General features: G+C 43.2%; 1 protein-coding gene and 1 long non-coding RNA gene across 3 annotated transcripts in view; one reads left to right on the top strand and one right to left on the bottom strand.

Moving 5' to 3' along the window:
• Positions 1–22,147, bottom strand: part of ANKRD29 (ankyrin repeat domain 29) — a 53,088-nt gene that overhangs the window by 6,748 nt on the left and 24,193 nt on the right. Inside the window, exons 4-8 of one of the 2 annotated variants that reach the window (XM_046026026.1) lie at positions 19,226–19,324; positions 15,056–15,154; positions 11,890–11,988; positions 2,634–2,732; positions 975–1,070 (exon numbers count right to left, since the gene is read on the bottom strand). In XM_046026026.1, the coding sequence (XP_045881982.1) occupies positions 975–1,070; positions 2,634–2,732; positions 11,890–11,988; positions 15,056–15,154; positions 19,226–19,324 (492 nt within the window). The other variant, XM_046026025.1, reaches the window with a different exon arrangement.
• On the top strand, positions 823–11,922 carry LOC123954670. The gene is made up of 4 exons (XR_006821108.1): positions 823–912; positions 9,667–9,744; positions 10,510–10,667; positions 11,788–11,922. It is a non-coding gene; the product is annotated as an uncharacterized LOC123954670 (long non-coding RNA).

Consider the following 22,147-nt stretch of genomic DNA (forward strand, 5'->3'; position numbering starts at 1 on the left):
ATTTTATGTGTCAATAAAGCCCGAGGGCTAAGTGCTAGCCAGTGTTCCAAGTTTAGAACAGGTTTCCTGTCCTCAACTGAGGAAAACAGTAATGTAAACTAGGGGTCCTCAAACTGCAGCGGGTGGGCCAAACTGAGCCTGTTACTTGTTCTTCTATGTCCTGGCAAGCTGAGATTTAAAAAAAAAAAAAATGAAAAGAAGAGTACTCCATGAAAATATGAAATTCTGGAAATACAATCCATTCAAAAAGTGTGAATGGAATGCAGCCATCCCTTGCCCCCATGGCTGCTTTCAAGCTACAATAGCAGAGTCGAACAGTTCCAGCAGAGCCTCTATGGCCCATGAAGGCTAAAATATTTCCTCCCTGGCCCTTTATGAAAAAATTTGCCAACCCCTGGTTTATACTGTAATTTAAAAAAATATCTTAGTCTCAAATGGTTAAAATTTTCAAAAGGATTTTGGGGCTCTGCCTCCAGGCAGACCCAGTTCTCCAGGATGACACATCCTTCAGGTCTTATTTTCTTTCATCTAAGATAACAATGTGGTTCTTTGCTCCAGATAATGAAGGGAAGAAACATGAGCACCTGTCCCCCAAGTTTCACAGGACACAAATTATGCATTTCATGAGTCATGAGTTGTGGAAGATTTTAGACCTATGAGATATATATATATATAGATAGATAGATATAGATATAGATATATCAAGATACTTTACTTTTCAAGATAGTTTTCCAGGGGAAAAAAATAGTGGTAATTAAATCACTAAGTAGCAACAGCTCTGGTTCACTCTTCTTATCACCCTGCCATTTCAACCAGTGCCCATGAATCTCCAACATTAAGAAACTGTAGGTAAGTTCTTTCAAGAATGCAACTAACCATGTGAATTATCTCAGCTTCTCCTGCAGGCCTCAGGTATGGGCTTCTTCATTTTCAACCTCTCTCTTTTACAGATTTGTAAAATTTCTAAGTCTTACCTTCAAAATGCCAAGGGTGGGTGAGAATTTCAGCAGCTCTTCTATAACATCATTATATCCTTTGTTGGCTGCTTTGAGCAATGCCGTTGTACCATCCTTAACAGAGTGGAACAGAAAAGTTGACTTAACATGTGTGCGTGTTGGCTAAGAACTAAATGTTAGTTGAGAACGGGGAATACACTTGTCAGAACAGGTGAAAGGAGAAAGGCCATGTCTCTTAATCTGGGAGCATTTTAGAGCATAATTAGTTCTGCATGAAAGAATGCTGGACAAAATATGTGACTTATTCTCTTAGAACCCTGCCATTTGGGAATTCAGACTCTTCTAGTCCCTTAGAACACTGGGTAACACTGGAGAGAGGGGGATATCAAGAATATATTTTAGGGCACGGATGGACCAAAGAGGCATTGTCTGTAGGTCATGGCTTAGTGGAAATTAATTTTAAACTATTTTTAATGACTTAAATAATTACTGAACTGTATTTACTGTTTTAAAATTTTGAATGTTTTTCTTTTTACTTTGTTTAATATACAACCTTGCTCCACTGGGCCTAGGTATCTGTCTGTGCTGGTTGGGGATGGGTAGGTGGTGAGTAGGAAGGGGACAGACTGAAATCTGTTAAAAAGAAATGCAAAAATGCAAAAATTTATATTCAGCTTCTGTCACCACTTTTTGGCTTGGGAAGAGATTTTCCAAATTCCTCCCCCCCACCCCGCTTTTTCATATCAATTGCTGTGTTTGGAGGATTCAGTTCATAGAATTCTGTAGTCAGGGAACTATCCCAGTCTGCTCTAAAGGTTTAATTTAGCTAGAATCAGGAAGAAAGAAGATGAGATTAGAGGGTTTTTCTTTTCTGGTTTCAGAGATGTGCGAAGAAGAGATAAAGTGGGAGAGAGTACAGTGAAGTAGGCAGAAATGTGTCTTTACTCCTTCTGGGCTCAGACATGGAAAAGGGAGGTGGGTCACATAAGCAAGGGTAATAGTAAGGGTGAAAAGGCCAGACACTGTAAAAACCAAACCAAACCAAACCCAAAAAGCAAATGGTATAGTGTGGTCAGGCAGTAGGGTCTCCCCAAGCTGCCCTTGGTTCCTATGGCCTACATATAGGTCCTGCTGTGCAGCCCATCGGGGTAGACCTAGGTGACATTAGCATTGCTAGGTGGAGGCCAATGGGGGTTGTGGTGTAGGGGTCTGCAGCTGGGGAAGCCGTGTGAGGTGGAGCCCCAGGAACACTACTGGACCCCAAAACGCAGACACTGCGCCCCCACCTGCACTGCGGTCCAGGGCCAACAGGAGGCGCAGCACAGCTCGGCTAGGGACACCCCAAGGACAGCCCCAGGCCCGGGCTCCTACCTCCAGCATTTCTCCCGGGTTCATCCAGGAGTCAGCTCAGGTGGAGGAGGATCTCCGATGATTAAACATCTTATCCTTGGGGAGAGTGGGCAGCATTTGCTAAGTTTCAGCTGACTTGGACATTTACTTTGTTTTCCTGCTGAAGAGCCGGTGGAGGTTGGGAGAAAACCCGCGGGAGTTACAGAACAAATAAAGGCGCGTTTTCTCCTCACATCTGAGCCAGGCTGAATTTTGGAGCTTTGGGGCATGCACTACCCATCCCCGTCCCCCCAGCCCCCACGTGCTGCAGCTGTGGCTCAGACTCACGTTGCGGGCGGCGTCCCGGTCGGCTCCGCGCAACAGCATCACCCTCACCACCTCGCTGTGGCCCATCTGCGATGCGATCCACAGTGGTGCTGTTCCGTCCTGCCGGCGAGGCGACACGCTTGCTCCCACCCAGGAGCCGCCGAGCAGCAAGGCAGTGCCCACAAACAGCACCCCACCCCCACCCCCGACACATGAGGACGGAGATGTTAACCCATTTACACAGACAGGCACTTGGCAGTGCCTGGAACACCTGGAATGCGTGATTGTCAACATCAGGGTTTGGGCTTATAATACAGCCATTTTAAGGCAGGCTCTTTTAGCTCATAGGAGGGTGAGGGACTTCATGTTGTGAAAAAACACGTTGTGGAAAAGCGCTTGGGTGGCTCACCAAGGCAGAACCAAATCTGACAAACCCAGGAAGGAGAGGCCAGCATGCGTTTATTTTCCCCGGATTCTCTCAGTTTGTCTGCTTTGCTGGTGGGTTCACACAACACACCCTGCTTAGTGGGGGTCCTCCTTTCCACAGGAGAAAGCAGTTTTCTTGGAAGTGATGTGAGAGGGCCAGAGAACTAAAGACATTTCTCCCACTCTTCTATTCTGGTGTCTAGAATCCCCCACAGGCAGTCATTTTTAGGGACTTTAGTTTCATGCAGGATGTGATATGATTTCTTCTGGGAGGGAATGCATATTAGCAAGTTAGAGCAGGCTGACATTTTTGGTAATATTTCCCGAGTTTTGTGGCCCCAAAGAGCCTGTTTATGTGAGCACTGGGTCATGATGTGGAGAGGTGTTGCTCCAGAGAAGAAAAGGTGAACCATCCAAGGGAGGGAGAAGGATTTGATAGGAGGGTTTTCTGTTTTCCCACATGGAAAATTTTCCATGTGGGAAAACAGAAAACCTCTCTCGTGCTGGAAGGAAGCTCTAGAGACAGAGTGGGGGAGATGGAGGTCAGATGTGAGTGTCCGTGTTTTCCTCCTGGCTTGAATCTGGGTTAGGTAAGCACCCAGATAAAGTATGGTGAATTCCAGATGGAAAAGGATTTTCTCCTGTTTTCGGGATGAAACCCAGGGAAACTGCAGGCCTCTTAGAGGAACTCTGCTCCTGGTTGGTTCCTGAGAGAGAGAACAGAAATGGGTGAGGGAGTCTGGGCCAATGGGCCCAAGATATCTGCCAGGACCCCTGATCCCCATCAATGAGGCATCTGCGCACCCAGGAGACTGTTTTGGTCAGATAAGACTGAATTACTCAGCAGTGGGAAATGGGGCTGAAGAGCCAGATGATTCAGTTAGAGAACATAAAGCTTCACTTTCTGCTGCAGTATATGACTTCAACTCCATTCTACTAACCACAGCAGGCACAAGATTCTTGACCACTGCTGTCCAGGCAAAGGGATAGAGGACAAAGAGGCCTGAGTGGGGTGGTGGGTGATGTCAAATTAGGAACCTAGAAGGATCCAGGAGTGCTGAGGGGTGGTATAGGAGGACCATGGTACTGTGTCTTGGGAGAGATGGGAAAGAGGTGCTGAATGAAAAAGGGTGGAAGAAGGATGAACACCGAGAGCCATTTCACGCTTTTACAAGGTCTCCGTGGGAATATTCTTGAATCTGAAAATCATTATTAGCAATAGAAATAATACCTTACTTTGTACTTTCGTTTTACAAAGGATGTCTACATTCATTAGTTAATTTGATTCTCCCAATTTAGAATCATTCATTCCTTCATTAACTCAACCAACCAGCAATTATTAAGTATCTTCTAAGTCTCTGGCAGAATACTAAAGAAGACATGGTCTCTGGTCTCAAAGGAGCTCAGTCTAGTGGAGATGGGACATGGAAATTTCAAGATGATTACAGTGCTATAGTAAAGTATGGAAAAAAGTGCCCAAGATGAGCCAGGAGAGGCACCTGCTTACTGTGTAGAGGTTACGGGGGTCAGTTGGGGTGATATCTGGGCTGGGCCTTAAAGGAGGACTAGGATTTTGCTAGATTGGGGTGAGGGGGGAGCACGTTCCATGTAGAAGGAAGAGCATGTACAGTCACAGGGGCTTGGACAGGTGTGGTTGGTTCAAACAGAGTAGGAAACCCAGGGGACTGTGGTCCAAGCGGTGTGTGCTGGAATGGGAGGGGGCAGGAGAGGGAGGCAGAGTGCTGGAAACTCTAGTCCCTCCTTGCCTGCTCTGGGCTCACTTGGTCTTTGTCACTATCTCCACCAGAGGGCAGGCAAGGAAAGGCAGCCAGCCGCAAATAGGCCCACTGGTGACTTGTTCAATGTGCCTTCCAAGGGCTTGCCTGTTAGTAAAATGATCTTAATTGATACTAACATGTGGAAAAATGTTGAGAGATGGTATATTGGGAAAAAATATTAATAGCATCAATTCATAACAGTCATACCAACACTGAACTTTTATCACTTAAATTGCAATAGTCACATAGATGGAAAAAGAAGCCACCGCTTCCGGGTTATGAGACCTTAGGCAAATCACCCTGAGCCTCTGTTCTCGTCTGCAAAAATGTAGCCTCCCAGAGACACTCATGGAAACTGCATTGCAGGAAGGTGCTGAGCACAGGACTGGCTAGCACGTGCATAGAAAATACGCAGAATCTGCGTATTTATCATGAAAACAATGAAGCGCCTGAAAAAGCACATGAAAAACAATAATCCCCTTAATTTGTACTTTTGTTTATAAAACACTCCACGTTCTTTATTTGATTCTCTCAGTTTTCCTGTGAGATAACTGATTGAACAGGTGAAAATGGTAAAATGAGATTTGTGGTTAAACCTGGTAAATTGAATGTGAGTTGGAGCATTACTGTCAAATCAAAGCATTTATTAGTTGATTATCTAGTTTGTGGAGAGAGGTTTTCACTTCTTTCTGTACACCTCAGTTCCTGTTTTCTCTTATTTTTTCCTACTATTCTAATGGTCAGAGTCTTCGTTATAAAGATGACTTCACAATGAAATGACAGAAATTAAGTCAACTTGGCTCCTTTTTGTTGAGTTTTGAGAGAATTGGAGTAGGAAAAACATTTAAAAATTTATGTTTTTGAATACTTCCTGACAAAAATATAGAGTCTTAAAAGATGTTGAATCAAATAAATCACAGTGAAATAAATCACAGAAAGTTAGGACGTCTCTGGTATCTTTTTAAGGAAAGGAAACAGGACGCTCAGCTTGAAGAACATGAGATTCACAGGGTTATGACAGCTCTCATTTACTATTTGTGTGCAAACCAAGCAGAAAAGGATTTAGACCAATTTTGCATACCAATTGGCATAAAGAGGGCTGATGGGTAAAAGTTACTTGAGATTTTGGCTCAGTGTAAGACAGAGGCGGTGGTGAGGGCTGGTTAAAGACTCAATAGTAGTAATGAGTCCCTGCGCCTGGAGGAGTTCAACAGTGGTTGATTACGACTCAGCAGGATTGTTAAGAGAGGATTCACGTATCTGATAGATGGTTACACAGGCGACTTGCACAGTTCCTTCTGACTGGGTTATCCCCTCCCTCCATCTGAGATATTTTCAAGTATCCTTTTATAACATTTTTATAGATAGATCATAGCATGAGATGGCACATATGACATCATTTGTTTTAGAAACTAAATGTTGGGTCATTTTAGTTAGGGTCTTAAAGATTATTTAGCAAATGAATTAAAATTATTTTGTCCATGGGAATGAATATATTTCGTAGCACTAGCTTTTTGCTTCTGCTACTTCTAGCTACTTCCATCTATGGACTCAAGCCAGACACAAAGGCTTGGGGACCATGGTGTCTCCAGGCTGGAAAATAGGTCTGTAAAAGATGATACCAGATGTCTGTCTTGCCCAGCCTGAGCCCATTCCCCCCTCCATAGGTGCTCATACCAAGGGTGGGCAGGCCAGCCAGTCCACTGTGGTCCAGTGTGTAGAGCCCAGTGGCAACCATGGCATCGCTATCCCAAGAGTTGGGTAGTCTGACCTATAAACTTAGGCACTATATGCAAGACGAGTAGGCAGAAGATGCTAGGAAAAAAGGGAGTAGGAAGAGAGAAAGAGAGGCAAGGGGGGACTTTGAGATGACAGAGACTACATGGCTCATGAGAGAAATCAGGTACAACCCTGACTTCTGATGGGTCTCTATTCCAGTGAGGCCTGGATTAAATAGAAATCAAAACAGCAAAGCACCATAATTGTCCTCGTTCAACAGATGAAAAAACAAAACAAAATCCTGGACTACATCAAAATAAAAAGCTTATATATAGCAAAGGAAATAATCAACAAAACTAAAAGACAACCTACTAAGTGGGAGAAGATATTTGCAAATAACATACCTAATAAAGGGTTAATATCCAAAATATATAAAGAACTGATGCAACACAACACCCAAAAAAACAAATAATCCAGTTTAAAAGTGGGCAAAAGACATGAACAGACATTTCTCCAAAGAAGGACTATAGATGGCCAACAGATGCACGGAAAGATGTTCAAGATCATTCATCATCAAGGAAATACAAATCAAAACCACGAGATAACACCTCACATCTGTCAGAATGGCTAAAATCAACAACATAAGAAACAACAGGTGTTGGTAAGGATATGGAGAAAAAAGAACTCTCGGGGCGCCTGGGTGGCTCAGTGGGTTAAAGCCTCTGCCTTCGGCTCAGGTCATGGTCTCAGGGTCCTAGGATTGAGCCCCGCATCGGGCTCCCTGCTCAGCAGTGAGTCTGCTTCCCCCTCTCTCTCTGCCTGGCTCTGCCTACTTGTGATCTCTGTCTTTCAAATAAATAATAAATAAATTCTTAAAAAAAAAAAAAAAGAACTCTCATACTGTTCAGTGGTAGGAATGCAAACTGGTACAGTCAAGGTGGAAAACAGTATGGAGTTTCCTTAAAAAATTAAAAATAGAATTACTATATGATCCAGTAATTCCACTACTGGGTATTTACCCAAAGAATATGAAAACACTAACTTGAAAAGATATAGGCACCTCTGTTTATTGCAGCATTACTTACAATAGCCAAGATATGGAAGCAGTTCAAATGTCCATCGATAGAGGAATGGATAAGGAAGATGTGGTGTGTGTGTGTGTGTGTGTATGTACAACATGTGTGTACATACACACACACTCACACACATACACACACACATATATATTACTGAGCCATAAAAAAGAATGAAACCCTGCCATTTGCAACATGGATAGACCTAGCAGGTATAATGCTAAGTGCAATAAATCAGTCAGAGAAAGACAAATACCATATGATTCACTCATATATGGCATTTAAGAAACAAAACGAACAAAGGATAAAAAAAGAAATACAAGCTAAGAAACAGACTGTTAATTATAGAGAACACACCAATGCTTACCAGAGGGGGCAAGGGGGAGATGAGTGGTATCGGTGAAGAGATTAAGAGTATACTTACTGTGTTGAGTACTGAGCAATATATAGAACTGTTGAATCGCTCTGTTAAATGCCTGAAACTAATACAACACTGAACGTTAACTGTACTAGAATTAAAATAATAAAGGAAACCCAAAGAACCCCCGAAACTCAAGAAATGTAAGTGACTTGCTCAAGGTCATGCAGTCAATAAGCAAAATGGATTGTGTTTCATTTCCTTAAGTTATCCATATCCCCATAACTCACAAGCTATTCTCCACCCAGCGGCGTGGATGTGGCTCCCTAGCTGGCTTTTACAGTCGTCCTGGAACTGGTGCCCAGGCCCTACATGTGAGCCTTGTTCTAGTTTGCAGTCACTCATCACTACGTCTTCAGCCTTCCAGGCCTCACTGGAGCTCTGCTTAAACCATGGGGTAGCTTCTGAAGTCAATATACGTTTTCAGAGTGCCTACCATGTGCAGAGGGCATGCAAGAAGTGGGGCCTCCCTGTTGCTGTCTGCTTCCACTCCCAAGCCCTCAGGACACTGCAAAAATCCATTTGCCCCACTTTCTCCCGTTGGCCACCACTGGGTTCGCCCCTCCAAGCTTGCAACCTGGGAGGACCAGCACTATCTGTGCCCCAGCATCTCTGCATACAAGTGCAAACCAAGGCTAGAGAAGGCACTTTATGAGTGACCTTTCTCTCAGGCTTCAAAGAGATCCTGATTAGCACACCAAGAGGACAAATAAGAGATGAGTGATGACAGGCCAGACTGAGCCCTGGGTAGACACTCAGACCTTTGCCATTCCACGAAAGCACTGTTTCATAAGGGAGATGAGTTGTGATAGGAAAAGTACACTTCAAAGCATTTTGTTGATAGAAAAACAGACTAAACAGCCATCTTAGCTGGTGATTAAAAAGGCCTCAGTGTATCAACTCTACATGCTGTGGTCACATAGAAAGAACTGAAGATGAATTTTTAGCTTGACTACAGAGTACAATGATCTCGGTGACCTTGACCCTCTTCAGGATGAACTAGGGGGAAATATTTTTCAAGTTTCAAATCAAGAGCTCAGTCTTTCCAAAGTCTGCTTATGACTTTGTGATTCGGATTCCTTCTCACAAAAGCCCTAGAAAGGTTTTCAGTTCATCCATGATAGAGTTACAAGGAAAAGCCACTCCTACCACTGTTCAGATTCCCTGAGGCTTGGTCTGCGGAATAATTTCAGTGCAACTCTGTGAACATGCTGTCCCAGGGGTACCATAAAATGTTGGGACCCTGGAGAATGGCAAGGAAAGAAATCATAAATCTGATTTATCTAAAAACATTAAGAAATGAAATCGGGCAAACATCCTTGTCTTTGTTTTATAAATTCAAGAATTTTCTGACAGGGACTCCATGTGTCAGCTGAGATTTTGGAATACTGCACTGGTTTCCAAATGCCCTGCTGATGTAAGAGTCTAGCACTCACAGGCCTTTTAATGGAAACTTTTAGTTACACTTTTTTTTTTTTTTTAAAGCTCCTCATAACTTGTGACAAAGTCATCCAGGACTACTATCGCTTTTGCCATATTTATGACCCTGCTTGTTTTGTAGGAAGGGAACTAAATATGCAGAGTTTACTTATGCAGAGTTTTTTTGTTTGTTTTTTTTTTTTTATTTTTTTTTTTTGCAGAGTTTACAGTTTCAAAGAAGACAGGACTTGGGCTAGTCTGACCTGGCTAGATAACCTTTCCTTATCAGCTTATGGCAGGTAATAAAAAGCGTATGGCTTGAAGGTACAGTGGGGTTAATGTACCCTATGAAAAGGAAAAATTCCATTGCTTTTTTCCCTCCAAAGCTATTTTTATTTTATAAAACACCCCTTTTCCTGAATAACAGTTTTTTCAGAATTGGACTCATAATTCCAAACAATTGCACTGGATGCAGTCTTTGAAGGGCATGTCACTTGCACTTTGATCTGAGGGAGGGATCCTCCAAACGGCTGGACTAGGTCATCTTTGACCAGGTCATCCTCACCATGAGGAATGAAAACAGGTGTGGGGGTGTGGCCAGCCCTATAATGTTGGCTCACTCTTTAATTTCTTGGCTTCAGGGTCATCTTATGACTCAGCTTTGAGTGGCCACCATTTGTGCACTATTTGAAATACAATCTTTTTTTTTTTTTTTTAAAGATTTTATTTATTTATTTGAGAGAGAGAGAGAGCTGAGAAGGGAGAGGTCAGCAGGAGAAGCAGACTCCCTGCAGAGCAGGGAGCCCTATGTGGGACTCAATCCCGGGACTTCAGGATCATGAGCTGAGCCGAAGGCAGTCGCTTAACCAACTGAGTCACCCAGGCGCCCTGAAATATAATCTCTTATATCAACTTGTTTTTTTTTTATGAATAGTACCTGAGGCATATGGTTAGTACGATTCACTTTACAAATAGATTTGTCAAAGTGCCAGAGACTATTTCAGAAAGATGTACAGATAGAGAAGCCTGATAATCTTGACAATCTTTCATTTCTAAATTCACAGTGGTACCCTCAATAATGGCCTCCAGATCAAACTTCTGCAATCTAAAAATGGCCTTTGGCAAAATGAAGCATCTGATTCGGAATCAATCAAGACTTTCAGAATAAGGAGGACCAACAAGAAAATATGAAGCTCCAATCCCCAAACATCAACTCTAGCAGGTATGGAAGTGCAACTTTTTCTAAGAGCCTCCTCTCCCAAGAGTATTCCTGGAGCCATCTAAATCTAAGACTATCTTTAAAACTCTATAAGTTTAATCTTACGTGGCAGAATTTGGCATATGTTAAGTGCTTAAGAAATACTGATTCAGTTTTGAATAAAATAGTTATTAAAAAGGGGGAGCTTGAAGAGATTCTCAGGGTCATCCTGTCCAGCCTCCTAATTTTCAGATGAAGGAAGAGAAGTGGAGAGATGTTGATTCACTTGTTGCAAACCACACAGCTAGTTATCGGCAGAGCCACATCTAGAATTCAGGATTCCTGACCTCAGACCCACTTTGCCCAAAGGCCCTTTGTCATCTTAGGTTCCTATGCACTTGGATTTCTAAAGACTGAAGAAGCCTGGGTCCAAGAGCTCAGACCAACCTTCCCTATGTGAACATACAGGCATATGTTACATTACATATCAGGTCACATTATTATGGGAATCTGCCTGGGTGTCATTTCCTGGGAAGAAATTAGCTTGACTTTTCCCTGATAAAACTACACTTAAAGTGATGTTACTTTAATCTGAAATGTTTTGTTAAAAACTAATTAGTGCAGAAACCATTCCTATATAAGAGAAGCTAATTTTAATGCCTTGGATTTGGATGGTTCTTTACCATTCATAAAGTGTGACCTATATTACCTGGTAGGTCTGTTCTTTTAGGTATCAACTGATTTGCTAGATGTTAGCTTGGTTTTGGTAAAGCCAGTTTCAATAGTGTTAAAATTGGTAGAGATGAAGGTGTAGAACCTACTAATGATTCCCAGTGGGCTGAAGGGCTCGTCTTCTGCGCCAGGGGTAAGAAATAAGACAGCGTATCAGCAGAGAGACTTGACAGGGGCAAGGCTACCTGACTCACCTCTATTTACCTATGTCCCAGGCGAGTGCCTCTCATGACCTCAGAGCAGCCATAATCTATTTGAACAGGAGGCGGCCGAGGATGTACTTGACCTCAGACACCAAACACCCAGTTTTCAAAAACAGTAATGGTGAAGTCAGCCTGGTATCACAGGCTTGCTGGTGAGCCCAAACAAAGGATAGGAGAAACCCTAATCCAAGATTAACTTCATCACTTAGGCGAAAGGGTTGAAGGATGCCCAGAGTTGACCAGTTATCTCAGGAGCTGCTGCAGGATGGCAGGCCCTCCCTGCCCCACGGCCCTGCCCACACGGACATTACCTGCCTTGGCTGGTTGACTTTTGCTCCTGAGGACAACAAGAGTCGAATCACGTCCAAGTAACCACCTTGGGCGGCGAGGAAGAGGGCAGTGGCTCCATCCTGAGAGATGAGAATGAAAGGGTTCAAATCATCTTTCATGTTTATTTTAAAAGAAATTCAATTAAAAATACATCTGTTTAATACAACTTTCTGCTTCTGTCCCCCATTTTGTTTTCATATTCACGGTTAGTGTTTTATTCTTTGAAGAATAGGTCTAAAATGATCACAAGAAGTCAGGTGGAAAGGTAATGTTTCAAATAGACTTAAAAGGATACGTTATAACAAATATAATGACTGTTCACTCCACACAGTCTTGATCATGGAGCTTATCATCCACTCCCTTGGCAGCGGCACCCAGGCTGTCCAAATAGCTAGTCATCATTTTTCTCTCATCTGCACAGACTTCTCGTTAGCTGTCACCAGTGTTCGTTGTGGGATCTCAGGGTTATCCCCTTTCGATTCGTTTAACAAGTACATACATTTAATACAGTTTTCCACTTCAATTCTTTGGTCAAGTAAGGGCTCAGTGTTAATTTAAAGAACAAACACAAAATAAAGTCTATTAATTAAAAAACAATGAACAAGTCCCCCAAACCTGTATAGTATGTTTTTATGAATCAGAAATTAAAGTGTCCTTTTAATTAGATCTTTCTCTTTCTTGCCCCTTCTCCATATTCCCCCATAACATGCCATTTTTCTAAGCCTAGAAACAAAAGATGCTTCTAGAAAAACTGCCCTGGTGAACTCCATGAACTTGCTCCCAGACAGCCCAGAAGACACCAACAACACGTATAAAGAATGAAGTCCTGAAGGAAAGCTCAAAGCAAGCACTTGCTTCCAGTTTTCTTTAGTGTGTTTTCCTTTTAACTGAGTGTCTGTGTCCTCTGGGCATTTCTTTCTTAAAGACATGTCACTGGTAATGGCAGCGAACACAGCACTCGGCTCAGAGCATGCCTCCTCCCCAGAGGCTTGTCGCCTGTAGACAGCAATCACAGAGTGGGCCGAGCTTCATTATTTCCAGACCACAGTGGAAAACCCGGGCACAATCTAGTGGAAAACACCTCGCTCACCCAGTTAATTACCACCCCTCCCATCAGGAACCTTAACCACAAGTTAGAATACAAAGTGCTTTTCCCTGCCAGTCCAGCCAGGTGGAGGATGCTAGGTTTCTGGTGGGTGTCAGCTGAGCTGCCAGACTCCTCTTCAGGCAATCATTAAAAAATTACTCAGTCTTATAGATCTTTAAGCAGATGTTTGATATGGGGATGAAATATTCAGCTGCTCCTCATTGTGTGGCCACAGAAAATCTACCGTGCTCTTCGCAGCCATTAACTTGGACATTCCCTAAAATGCCTATCCAAGCATTGCATTTTTTACTGCACACAACACATTTCTGTTCCTAGAAGCTTTCAGGAGTCATTGACTGGGGATCCTCCATGTTCTGATTGTTTTTAGTGGAAACATTTGTATTTGGACAATTTGGGTGAGGGTGAATGTCTTAGCATAAAATGGAAGTTTTGGTGCATGAAATTTCTTTTTTTTTTCATATTTTATTTATTTAACTGAGAGAGAGAGAGAGAGAGAGAGAAAGAGCATGAGAGGGGAGAAGGTCAGAGGGAGAAGCAGACTCCCCATGGAGCTGGAAGTCCAATGCCGGACTTGATCCTGGGACTCCGGGATCATGAGTCCCCCGCCGGACTCATGATCCTGGGATCATGACCTGAGCCGAAGGCAAAGTGCCTAACCAACTGAGCCGCCCAGGTGCCCCGGTGCATGAAATTTTTTGAGTCACTTCATAACAGAGAATAATTTAGTACAGGAATGGGCTCTCCCCAAACTCTGCATTTCTAAGATTATTTGCCACTCTGGGGTGAGCCTTTTGGATGGAATGTTGTCTAACAAGCACAAATATGCCAGTCCATTTGGATTGCTGACTATTAATGGTAATAGGATGAAAATCACAACTCATTTTCCTTCACACACACACACACACACACACTCATTCATGCTCTCACATATACTTCATTATATGCATCCAAAGAATTAGCCAAAGCTGTGGACCTGTGTTCTTAGACTTGGCTGCCCGTCAGAACCATCTGCTGCCCGGTTGTGCCCTCAGAGATTCCAGCTCCGTCTGGGATGGGCTTGGAAGCCCTCCCCCAACCCCCAGTTCCCTATGTGGTTCTAATGGCAGCCAGAGCTGAGAATCACTCCCTCAGACCCATATCAAGGAACTTGGTCACTGAAGTGAGAAAGCTGCGGGTTCAAAGGGTGTTACAGATTTTGAAGTGCAAAAGGGTGGTGCTAGCTGCTATGTGCTTCAAAGAGGTCTGTGACGTGGCAGTCCATCGTGTAAACTCAGGGGAGGGTGTTCAAATGGAGACGCTCCCACCGACACATCTCACTACATGTCTGTGAAGGTGTTGTGAGCAGTGCGTGTCTGCTGGTGGGATAGCCTAAAATACGATTCCTATGGAACCAGCAGTAGGAACCCTTCTACTCCTCGTGATGACTCTATCAAGTCACTTCATCTCCTTATATTTTATTTTTATTACTGTCCAAAACCAGAATAACAGGAATGACGACAACGGTGGAAAGAGCCTTTGGGCCATGTGCTAATTGTCAATTAGCTGCAACAGACCCACACTCGCAGCAGGAGCCTCTCCAAGGCTGCTGGTGTATGTGTACTTCAGTTCTTCACACACACCCCCCATCTCACTTCTCTTCGAATAACTTGATTTCTCCTCTATGTGTGCTCTTCCTCCTGGATAACTCTACGACAGGAGCATTATTCTGCTTTTCAGCAAGCCCATATGCTGGGCTGGTTATCTTACGGGTAAGTATGTGTCACGTGATTTTTGAAGCTCCTGACCACATACGTTATATGAGCTGCCGCATATGTATGAGAGGTTTAAAGGGTAAAACAAAGGTGGGTAAACAAGGTTATGTGCTTCTCCATAGAAAAAGCTCATCAGGCTAATTCCATTTTTTTCTTGGATTGAAGTCCTACCGCTCATTAAAATATTTTTGAAGTGGCATTTCTGGCATCTGAATTTAGACTGCAATGCTGTGGCTGAGGAGGGGGTAGGCAAGCGTCCAGCTAACGTCCCCTTGAAAACGCACTCACGTGGAGTTGGTCATGGATGTCGGCTCCATGCTTCAGCAGCGTCTCTACCACCCGCTTGTGTCCATACTGGCTGGCGGCCAACAGGGCCGTGCCCCCATCCTGCAAGGTAGTACCATGTTAGAAGGGTGCAGACATGGCTACCAAGCAGATGCTCCCACAGAGGGAGAGCTTTGGGAAAGACATTCCTCATAGATGACAACAAACTCACCTTTCCTTTTTCATCTCTTTCTCTTTAGAGTCATGATAGGGTTCCTCCTGAAGGCATCATGCCATACATGTGGATGACGTGCTTGGGATACATTACAGTTACTGGACTATGTTATTGTGAGTCTGCCCATGTCAATGCAGAATTATCTATTTGCATCTCAATAAAGGAAATGAAGACTAGAAAGCCTGTACCAGTCACTTCTGTCTTGGGATTACCTGAAAAGTCTCCTGTGTCTTCTGTCTAGAGACTCTCTTGACAACTATTGGCTTCTCCCTGTGTTTTCCCCCAGCTGTGGGCCTCGAAGATTAAGGTGATTTATGGAGTAACCATCTGGGGCCATTGTCTTCAAGGGATAAGGTGTGGGTGCATTAAGAGTGGGTAACTGCATGCACCCCATGAACCTCTCACCATCCTACTTAGCATTTTCCTTTGAACATGTGCCAGTCTGTCCAGATCTCTTTTAAAATGTGGGCCCTAGAACGAACTGGAGCCCAGAAGAGTAGATGTGGTCCGATGGGAAATGGGACATTCCTTTGTTCCATTTACTCTACTTTTATCTTGACAGCCTGAATTAGAATCAGCTTTCATGTCAACCACATCACATTACTGACTCACTGAGTCTGTGGTCAACTGAAACCCTTGATGGTTTTTCTCAGGTGCTACAGCCAAGGCATTATCTTTTCCCATCTACATCTGGGGAGCTGTTTGTTTGGCTCTGCAAATTGGTCTGTGGACATCTGTGCTAGTTGTAAATAACGTAAGAACATGTCATCTGGTTCTGAAAAACAAATCCTAACTCTAAGAGAATGTGGTTTCTAAATCTGAGGCACAGAGTGTTTATGCAGAACGCCCGCTCTCCGACTCCCACCCTCCTGGAGTCTGATTCTGGTGAGGCCCAGAAACAGACTTTCTGACCAGTCATGTGAGGGGACTGTGGTGTGAAGGTGGCAGGTGGGCCTCACTTGGAGAAACGCTGTTGTAAGAGCTCCCTTGTTCAGAGGCTGTTTGTGTGGGGAGTGGGCACTTGAGCTGTGATTTGAAGGGGGGAGAATGGAGGACAGACTTGGAGGGCTGAGACTGGTGGGGGGTGGGCCAATGTGGGTGGAGTGTATGTGCAACAAAAATCGCAATAGCAGCGAGGAACACCAACATTTCCAACTATCGTTCTGTCAGTTTTTCTCTTTGCCGAATGAGGTAAGAGAATAGATAAAATATGGTGATTGTCATAGAAGAGCTGGAACCTTTTATTTTTGTTATTTTATTTATTTTTTAAGTAGACTTTATACCCAGTGTGGAGTCTAATGCGGGGCTTGAACTCATGACCCTGAAATCGTGACCTCAGCTAAGATCAAGAGTCAGATGCTTAACCCAGGTGCCCCTGTACCTTTTATTTATTTATTTTTAAATAGTTTATTTATTTATTTGAGAGAGAGAGACAGCCTGTGCCCATGAATTGGGGGTGAGCAGGGGGTCAGAGGGAGAGATAGAAAGTTTCCCTGCTGAGCAGGGAGCCTGATGCGGGTTCGATCCCAGGACCCCAGGATCAAGACCTGAGCTGAAGGCAGACACTTTACTGACTAAGCTACCCAGATGCCTCTGTACCTTTTATTTTTAAAAACACATTTTGGGGGGTGCCTGGGTGGCTCAGTGGGTTAAACCTCTGCCTTCGGCTCAGGTCGTGATCTCAGGGTCCTGGGATCGAGCCCCACATCCGGCTCTCTGCTCAGCAGGGAGCCTGCGTCCCCCTCTCTCTCTGTCTGCTTCTCTGCCTACTTGTGATCTCTGTCTGTCAAATAAATAAATAAAATCTTTAAAAAAAAACACATTTTGGGGGATATAGCTTTAATAATGATGAGAACAACTGTTGAAACAAAGGCAATTTTGATGATAGGATCATATGAAAACTGAACACCTTTCGACATTCTCTTCTTCCCATGGAAAGTTCTTGGACACCTGCAGGTGACCTAATGGAAACATATGGAATTGCGCTCCAGGCCCTGTGTTCCATGGATTTCTGGGACAGCACACACTGCTGCAGGGACAAAGGCTGAAAGCCGGCATTAACTTGTTAACCAAGAAGACTGAAGCAGCCATATGCTGGGGCATGATGATTCTGACTTAGTTCAAAGACCTGAGATTTACATTTGTAGAACTTTACTTTCTATTTTTAGTTGTATTACTTTTATAATGACAAATAAAATGATAATTAATATAAAAATACATACACATATTTTTTGGATTATTGTATATTATATGCAGCATGTGTGGAGGCATGTGTACCGTCCAACGGCACGTTCAGAACAGACTGATCTTATCTGAAATTCAGATCTACTTAATAGTTAGCATCTTAAAAGGAAAAGAAAAAAAAAATCCACTGGAAACTCCCCTGATATCCAAACTTCACATAAAATGGTTTAAGAAGGCCTAAAAGATTCCAAGTCAGGCAAATTTCCAGGAAGTTTTTGGTTCTGATCAGGCTGGAAGTAAGTTGACAGTTCCAAAAATGTTAAAGCCGTTCAAATTTTCCTACTATAAACCCAAGTTATTGTGTACAATCATATCGCAAACACAAAACTGATCTTTCTGCAACCTGAGTTTTCTTATCTGTGTGTCATGTATGAAGAATCAATGACTTCTTTAAAAGAAGAACCGCATCTACTTGCCCAACTATGTAAACTGTAATCATGTGTTACAAACTTCAGTGAGGGCATCTCAGAAAGTAAACTGCCTGTCAGATCACCCTCCTTAGAAAATTGCTCAGATTTGGGGCGTCTGGGTGGCTCAGTGGGTTAAAGCCTCTGCCTTCGGCTCAGGTCATGATCCCAGGGTCCTGGGATTGAGCCCCACATCGGGCTCTCTGCTCAGCAGGGAGCCTGCGTCCCTCTCTCTCTCTGCCAGCCTCTCTGACTACTTATGATCTCTGTCAAATAAATAAATAAATAAAATCTTAAAAAAAAAAAAAAGAAATTGCTCAGATTCCACTAAGAGTGGCTTAAATACTTTGATAGTTCCTATTAGAGCACTGGGATTAATCTTGAAGTTAAAAAAAAAAAAAAGGGGCGCCTGGGTGGCTCAGTGGGTTAAAGCCTCTGCCTTCGGCTCAGGTCATGATCTCAGGGTCCTGGGATCGAGCCCCGCATCGGGCTCTCTGCTCAGCGGGAAGCCTGCTTCCTCCTCTCTCTCTGCCTGCCTCTCTGCCTGCTTGTGATTTCTGTCTGTCAAATCAATAAAATATTTAAAAAAAAAAAAAAAAAAAAAGCCCACGAAAACAGGGAGTTATAAAGCACCAGCTATTGTATCCATCCTGACAACAAAATTTAGTGTCCCAAAGTAGAAAGCTACCAGTGCAAGACAAAACATAAATAATGCCCCATAAAATTAGGAGCCCAGAGGGAAAATGTCATGTTTTAAATTGATTCCTTAGGACTACCTCTCAACCATTATAAGTAACTTTGTGAAATCCACCTTCTTAGGCTTGAAAATCTTATAAAAAGAGTGGGGTGCCTGGGTGGCTCAGTTAGTTAAGTGTCTGCCTTTGGCTCAGGTCATGACCTCAGGGTCCTGGGATGGAGCCCCATGTCAGGCTCCCTGCTCAGTGGGGAGTCTGCTTCTCCCTCATCCCCTCCTCCTGCTTGTGTTCTCTATCTCTCTAAAACAAATAAAGTCTTTTCTTTTTTTTTTTTTTAAAGATTTTATTTATTTACTCGACAGACAGAGATCACAAGTAGGCAGAAAGAGAGAGGAGGAGGCAGGCTTCCCATGGGGCAGAAAGTCCAATGCGGGGCTCGATCCCAGGACCCTGGGATCATGACCCAAGCCAAAGGCAGAGGCTTTAACCCAGGCTTAAGAAGAAAAAAAAAAAAAAAAAAAAAGCAAAAATTCATACTATGGATGGAGAGACATGAATATTCATGATTGCTAAAATTCTTCAATGGGGTATGAAATCAAGAAAGTTCTCTTACTTTAGTCCTAAATTCAGTGGATGCTCCAAACTCAAAGAGAAATCTCACGACGTCATTATGTCCTTGCTGGGCAGCAAAGAACAGGGCAGTTGTACCTGACTAGGAGAGAACAAACAGCTGGTTTTAAGGCATTTAGTTACATTGCATTTGTTTGTACATTTGCACAAACAATATCCTTGTATGTAAGCCTTCTAACCTAGGAGGGAGCTACACTTGAACTGATTATATTCCTTGTTCCGAGAAGTGAGAATATGAAAGGGGAACTTTATTGTTGGTCTAATGGGATGAATGAGGGACCCAAAAGATATGTCCTTGTCCTAATTTCTGGAATTTGTATTACCTTCTGTGGCAAATGATGGAATTAAGTTAAGGATTTTGAGAAAAGGCACTTATCCTGGCTTGTCCTGGGGGGCCCTAAATCCAGTGACAACTGTCTTTATAACAGTTAGATAGAGACCCACTTGATATAGAGGAGAGGAAGAGGTAATGTGACCACAGAGGCCGACATTAGGGGGATGCGGCCACAAGTCAAGGAATACCCGAAGCTACCAGAAGCTGGAAGAGGTAGAGAAAGGGTTCTCCCCTGGGGCTTTCAAAAGGAGTGCAGCCCTGTGGACACACCTTGAATTTTCTGGCCTCCAGAATTGTAAAAGTGTAAATTTCTGTTCTTTGAAGTGACCTAGTAGGTGGTAAATTTGTTAGAGAGGCCACAGGGATCTAACTACCATGCTTGGTGACATGGGCATTGATTCTTACAGGGAAGAGTTCTGGCTACAGAGTTAAGTACCCACAGTAGAAAGCTACCAGCCCAAGAAATAATCTAAGTAATTCACCCAAACAGACTCAAAATATTCCTCAAAAGAGGACATAGGAACAAGAAACAGCCTGGTTCCAAATGTTAAACGAGATCAGGGATACTCGGAGACACAGTTTGAGCATCCTCCCTTCCCAGCCATTTTCACAAGCCTACTCAAAGATTGGTAGCCAGATCATTGTGTGATAGGAGCAAATTCATTGTACTGCTCTTGTGGGGAATATCTAGTTTCCAAATAAAGATGCTCTTCACTCCAGTGCTTTGAGCAGGGATGAAGCTCACACATTACACCTTCCCAGGCACACTGAGGAGAGACACCTTCCACAGCTCACCTGGAAGTCTTAAAGTGGTAGCTTCCCATCCAGGTGGGAGAAGCCAGGAGGAGCAGGCCCTAAGGATTATTGATGACCCTGAAGCTTGTTCTCAAGTATATGTGTACACATATACACACATATACAAACACATGTGTATATGTGTATACATATGAGTATACACATACACATATACATATATGTGTATATGTGTATGCATGTGTGTGTGTGTATGAGACAGGGACCAATGAGCCCAACCACTGTGGCAGAACACAAGCCAATACTTTCCTAGTCATGACCTTCTATCTCAGGCTATGCCCCCAACCAGGTGCTGCCCTGGGGAGGCACAGGTAATGTGACCATTCCCAGAGCCTTTCTGCCTGCCACATGGGAGTGACTTTCCCCTTGGTTCCCAGAGAAACAAGTGGGAGGCATCCTCTCATTGCTTTCCTATGGTGGAGAACCCTGAGTTCCAGAAACCTGAGGATGTAACCAGGTCTGGATGAAGAAACTTGGCTAGCATAGGAAAACCCTCATCTTCTTAACAGACATTAAATTTCAGAAACTACCAGAGATAATTTCTAGAAATTGTTTCTTTCCTAAGAAAAAGGACTTTTCGCCAAGATTTTATGATATATTAATTGAAAAACCATATCTATAGCAGTGTGAATCAATTTTGGAACATACACGTACCATTCATTAATCATGGTGCACACGAATGTGGCCATCTGTAGATAAAGGAGCCAGACTCCAGCCGGAATGTGAATAAAGGTCTTAAATGTATGTGCTTTACTACTGTAACCCAGGGCCTCATGACAACTGCACATGCAGTTCCTAACCCTGAAAATTTTAGCTGATATTGCTGGTTCTTTAGAGCAATGGTCTCTCTGGGTCGTTAGCTTCCTGTTCTTGCAAGCTCTGTGTACGTAGACAGCCATCCAAAGAAAACAATGACAGGTACCTTTTCAGGAAACAAGTATTTTGATATGGATTAAATGGAAAAAATGGACTAAGAATGAACCCAGATAGAAGCCTGCTACATGAGTACCTTCCACAGCACTGCTAGGTACTCACCTCATGTGTGAGCTTGGGGCCTCTCTTTGGCAGCTCTGTCACCAGAGGCTGAGGTGGCCTCGGGAAATTCAGGGGACCACTGGGCATTCATGTAGCAACATTATTTGAGCCACAAGTTTACTTCAAAATTGGGCACACTTCAGTAAGTCCTTGAGGGCCATTTTGTTCAACGCACAATAGTTTTCATATCTAAGAATATTAGTGGAGCAATTGGAATGAAACAGATAAATATAAAACCATAAAAACCATACATTGGCTGGAAAGCAAACAAATATTTCTCTTCTCCCAGCTTTTCACAGTTGTTCTGAAGATATACTTGTGCGTGTTGAACTTGCCCTTCAGGATAAAGTTTTTTGAGGAGCATATCTGAATCACATTTTTTTTATTAGAGAAAAGTCTATTCTTTAAAGCTATAATAAACCAAGACTGTGAAGCATAAAGGAAAAACAAAAAGATTAGGGTAATTGCAAACTATAATTCTAAATGGGCCCAAACATTTTCCTCTCAGAAGGAAATTAGCTGCTGACGTGAAAAATGGCTTAAAACAATGCTCCAGTGTTGTGAAAATTGCTCCAAAGACTCTGTCTGTGAGACTGGATTTGCTATGATCTGTCTGTATGGCTTCTCTTGATAGATCAGGCTTGCTGGCCCAGGCCTATGGAGAACCAGACTCCAGAGTCTATTCATCAAGTATCATTCTTCCATGGTCCAGAGCCAAGGTGA

This window comes from Meles meles, chromosome 12 (assembly GCF_922984935.1).
Source record: "Meles meles chromosome 12, mMelMel3.1 paternal haplotype, whole genome shotgun sequence".
NCBI classification, from domain to species: Eukaryota; Metazoa; Chordata; class Mammalia; order Carnivora; family Mustelidae; genus Meles; species Meles meles.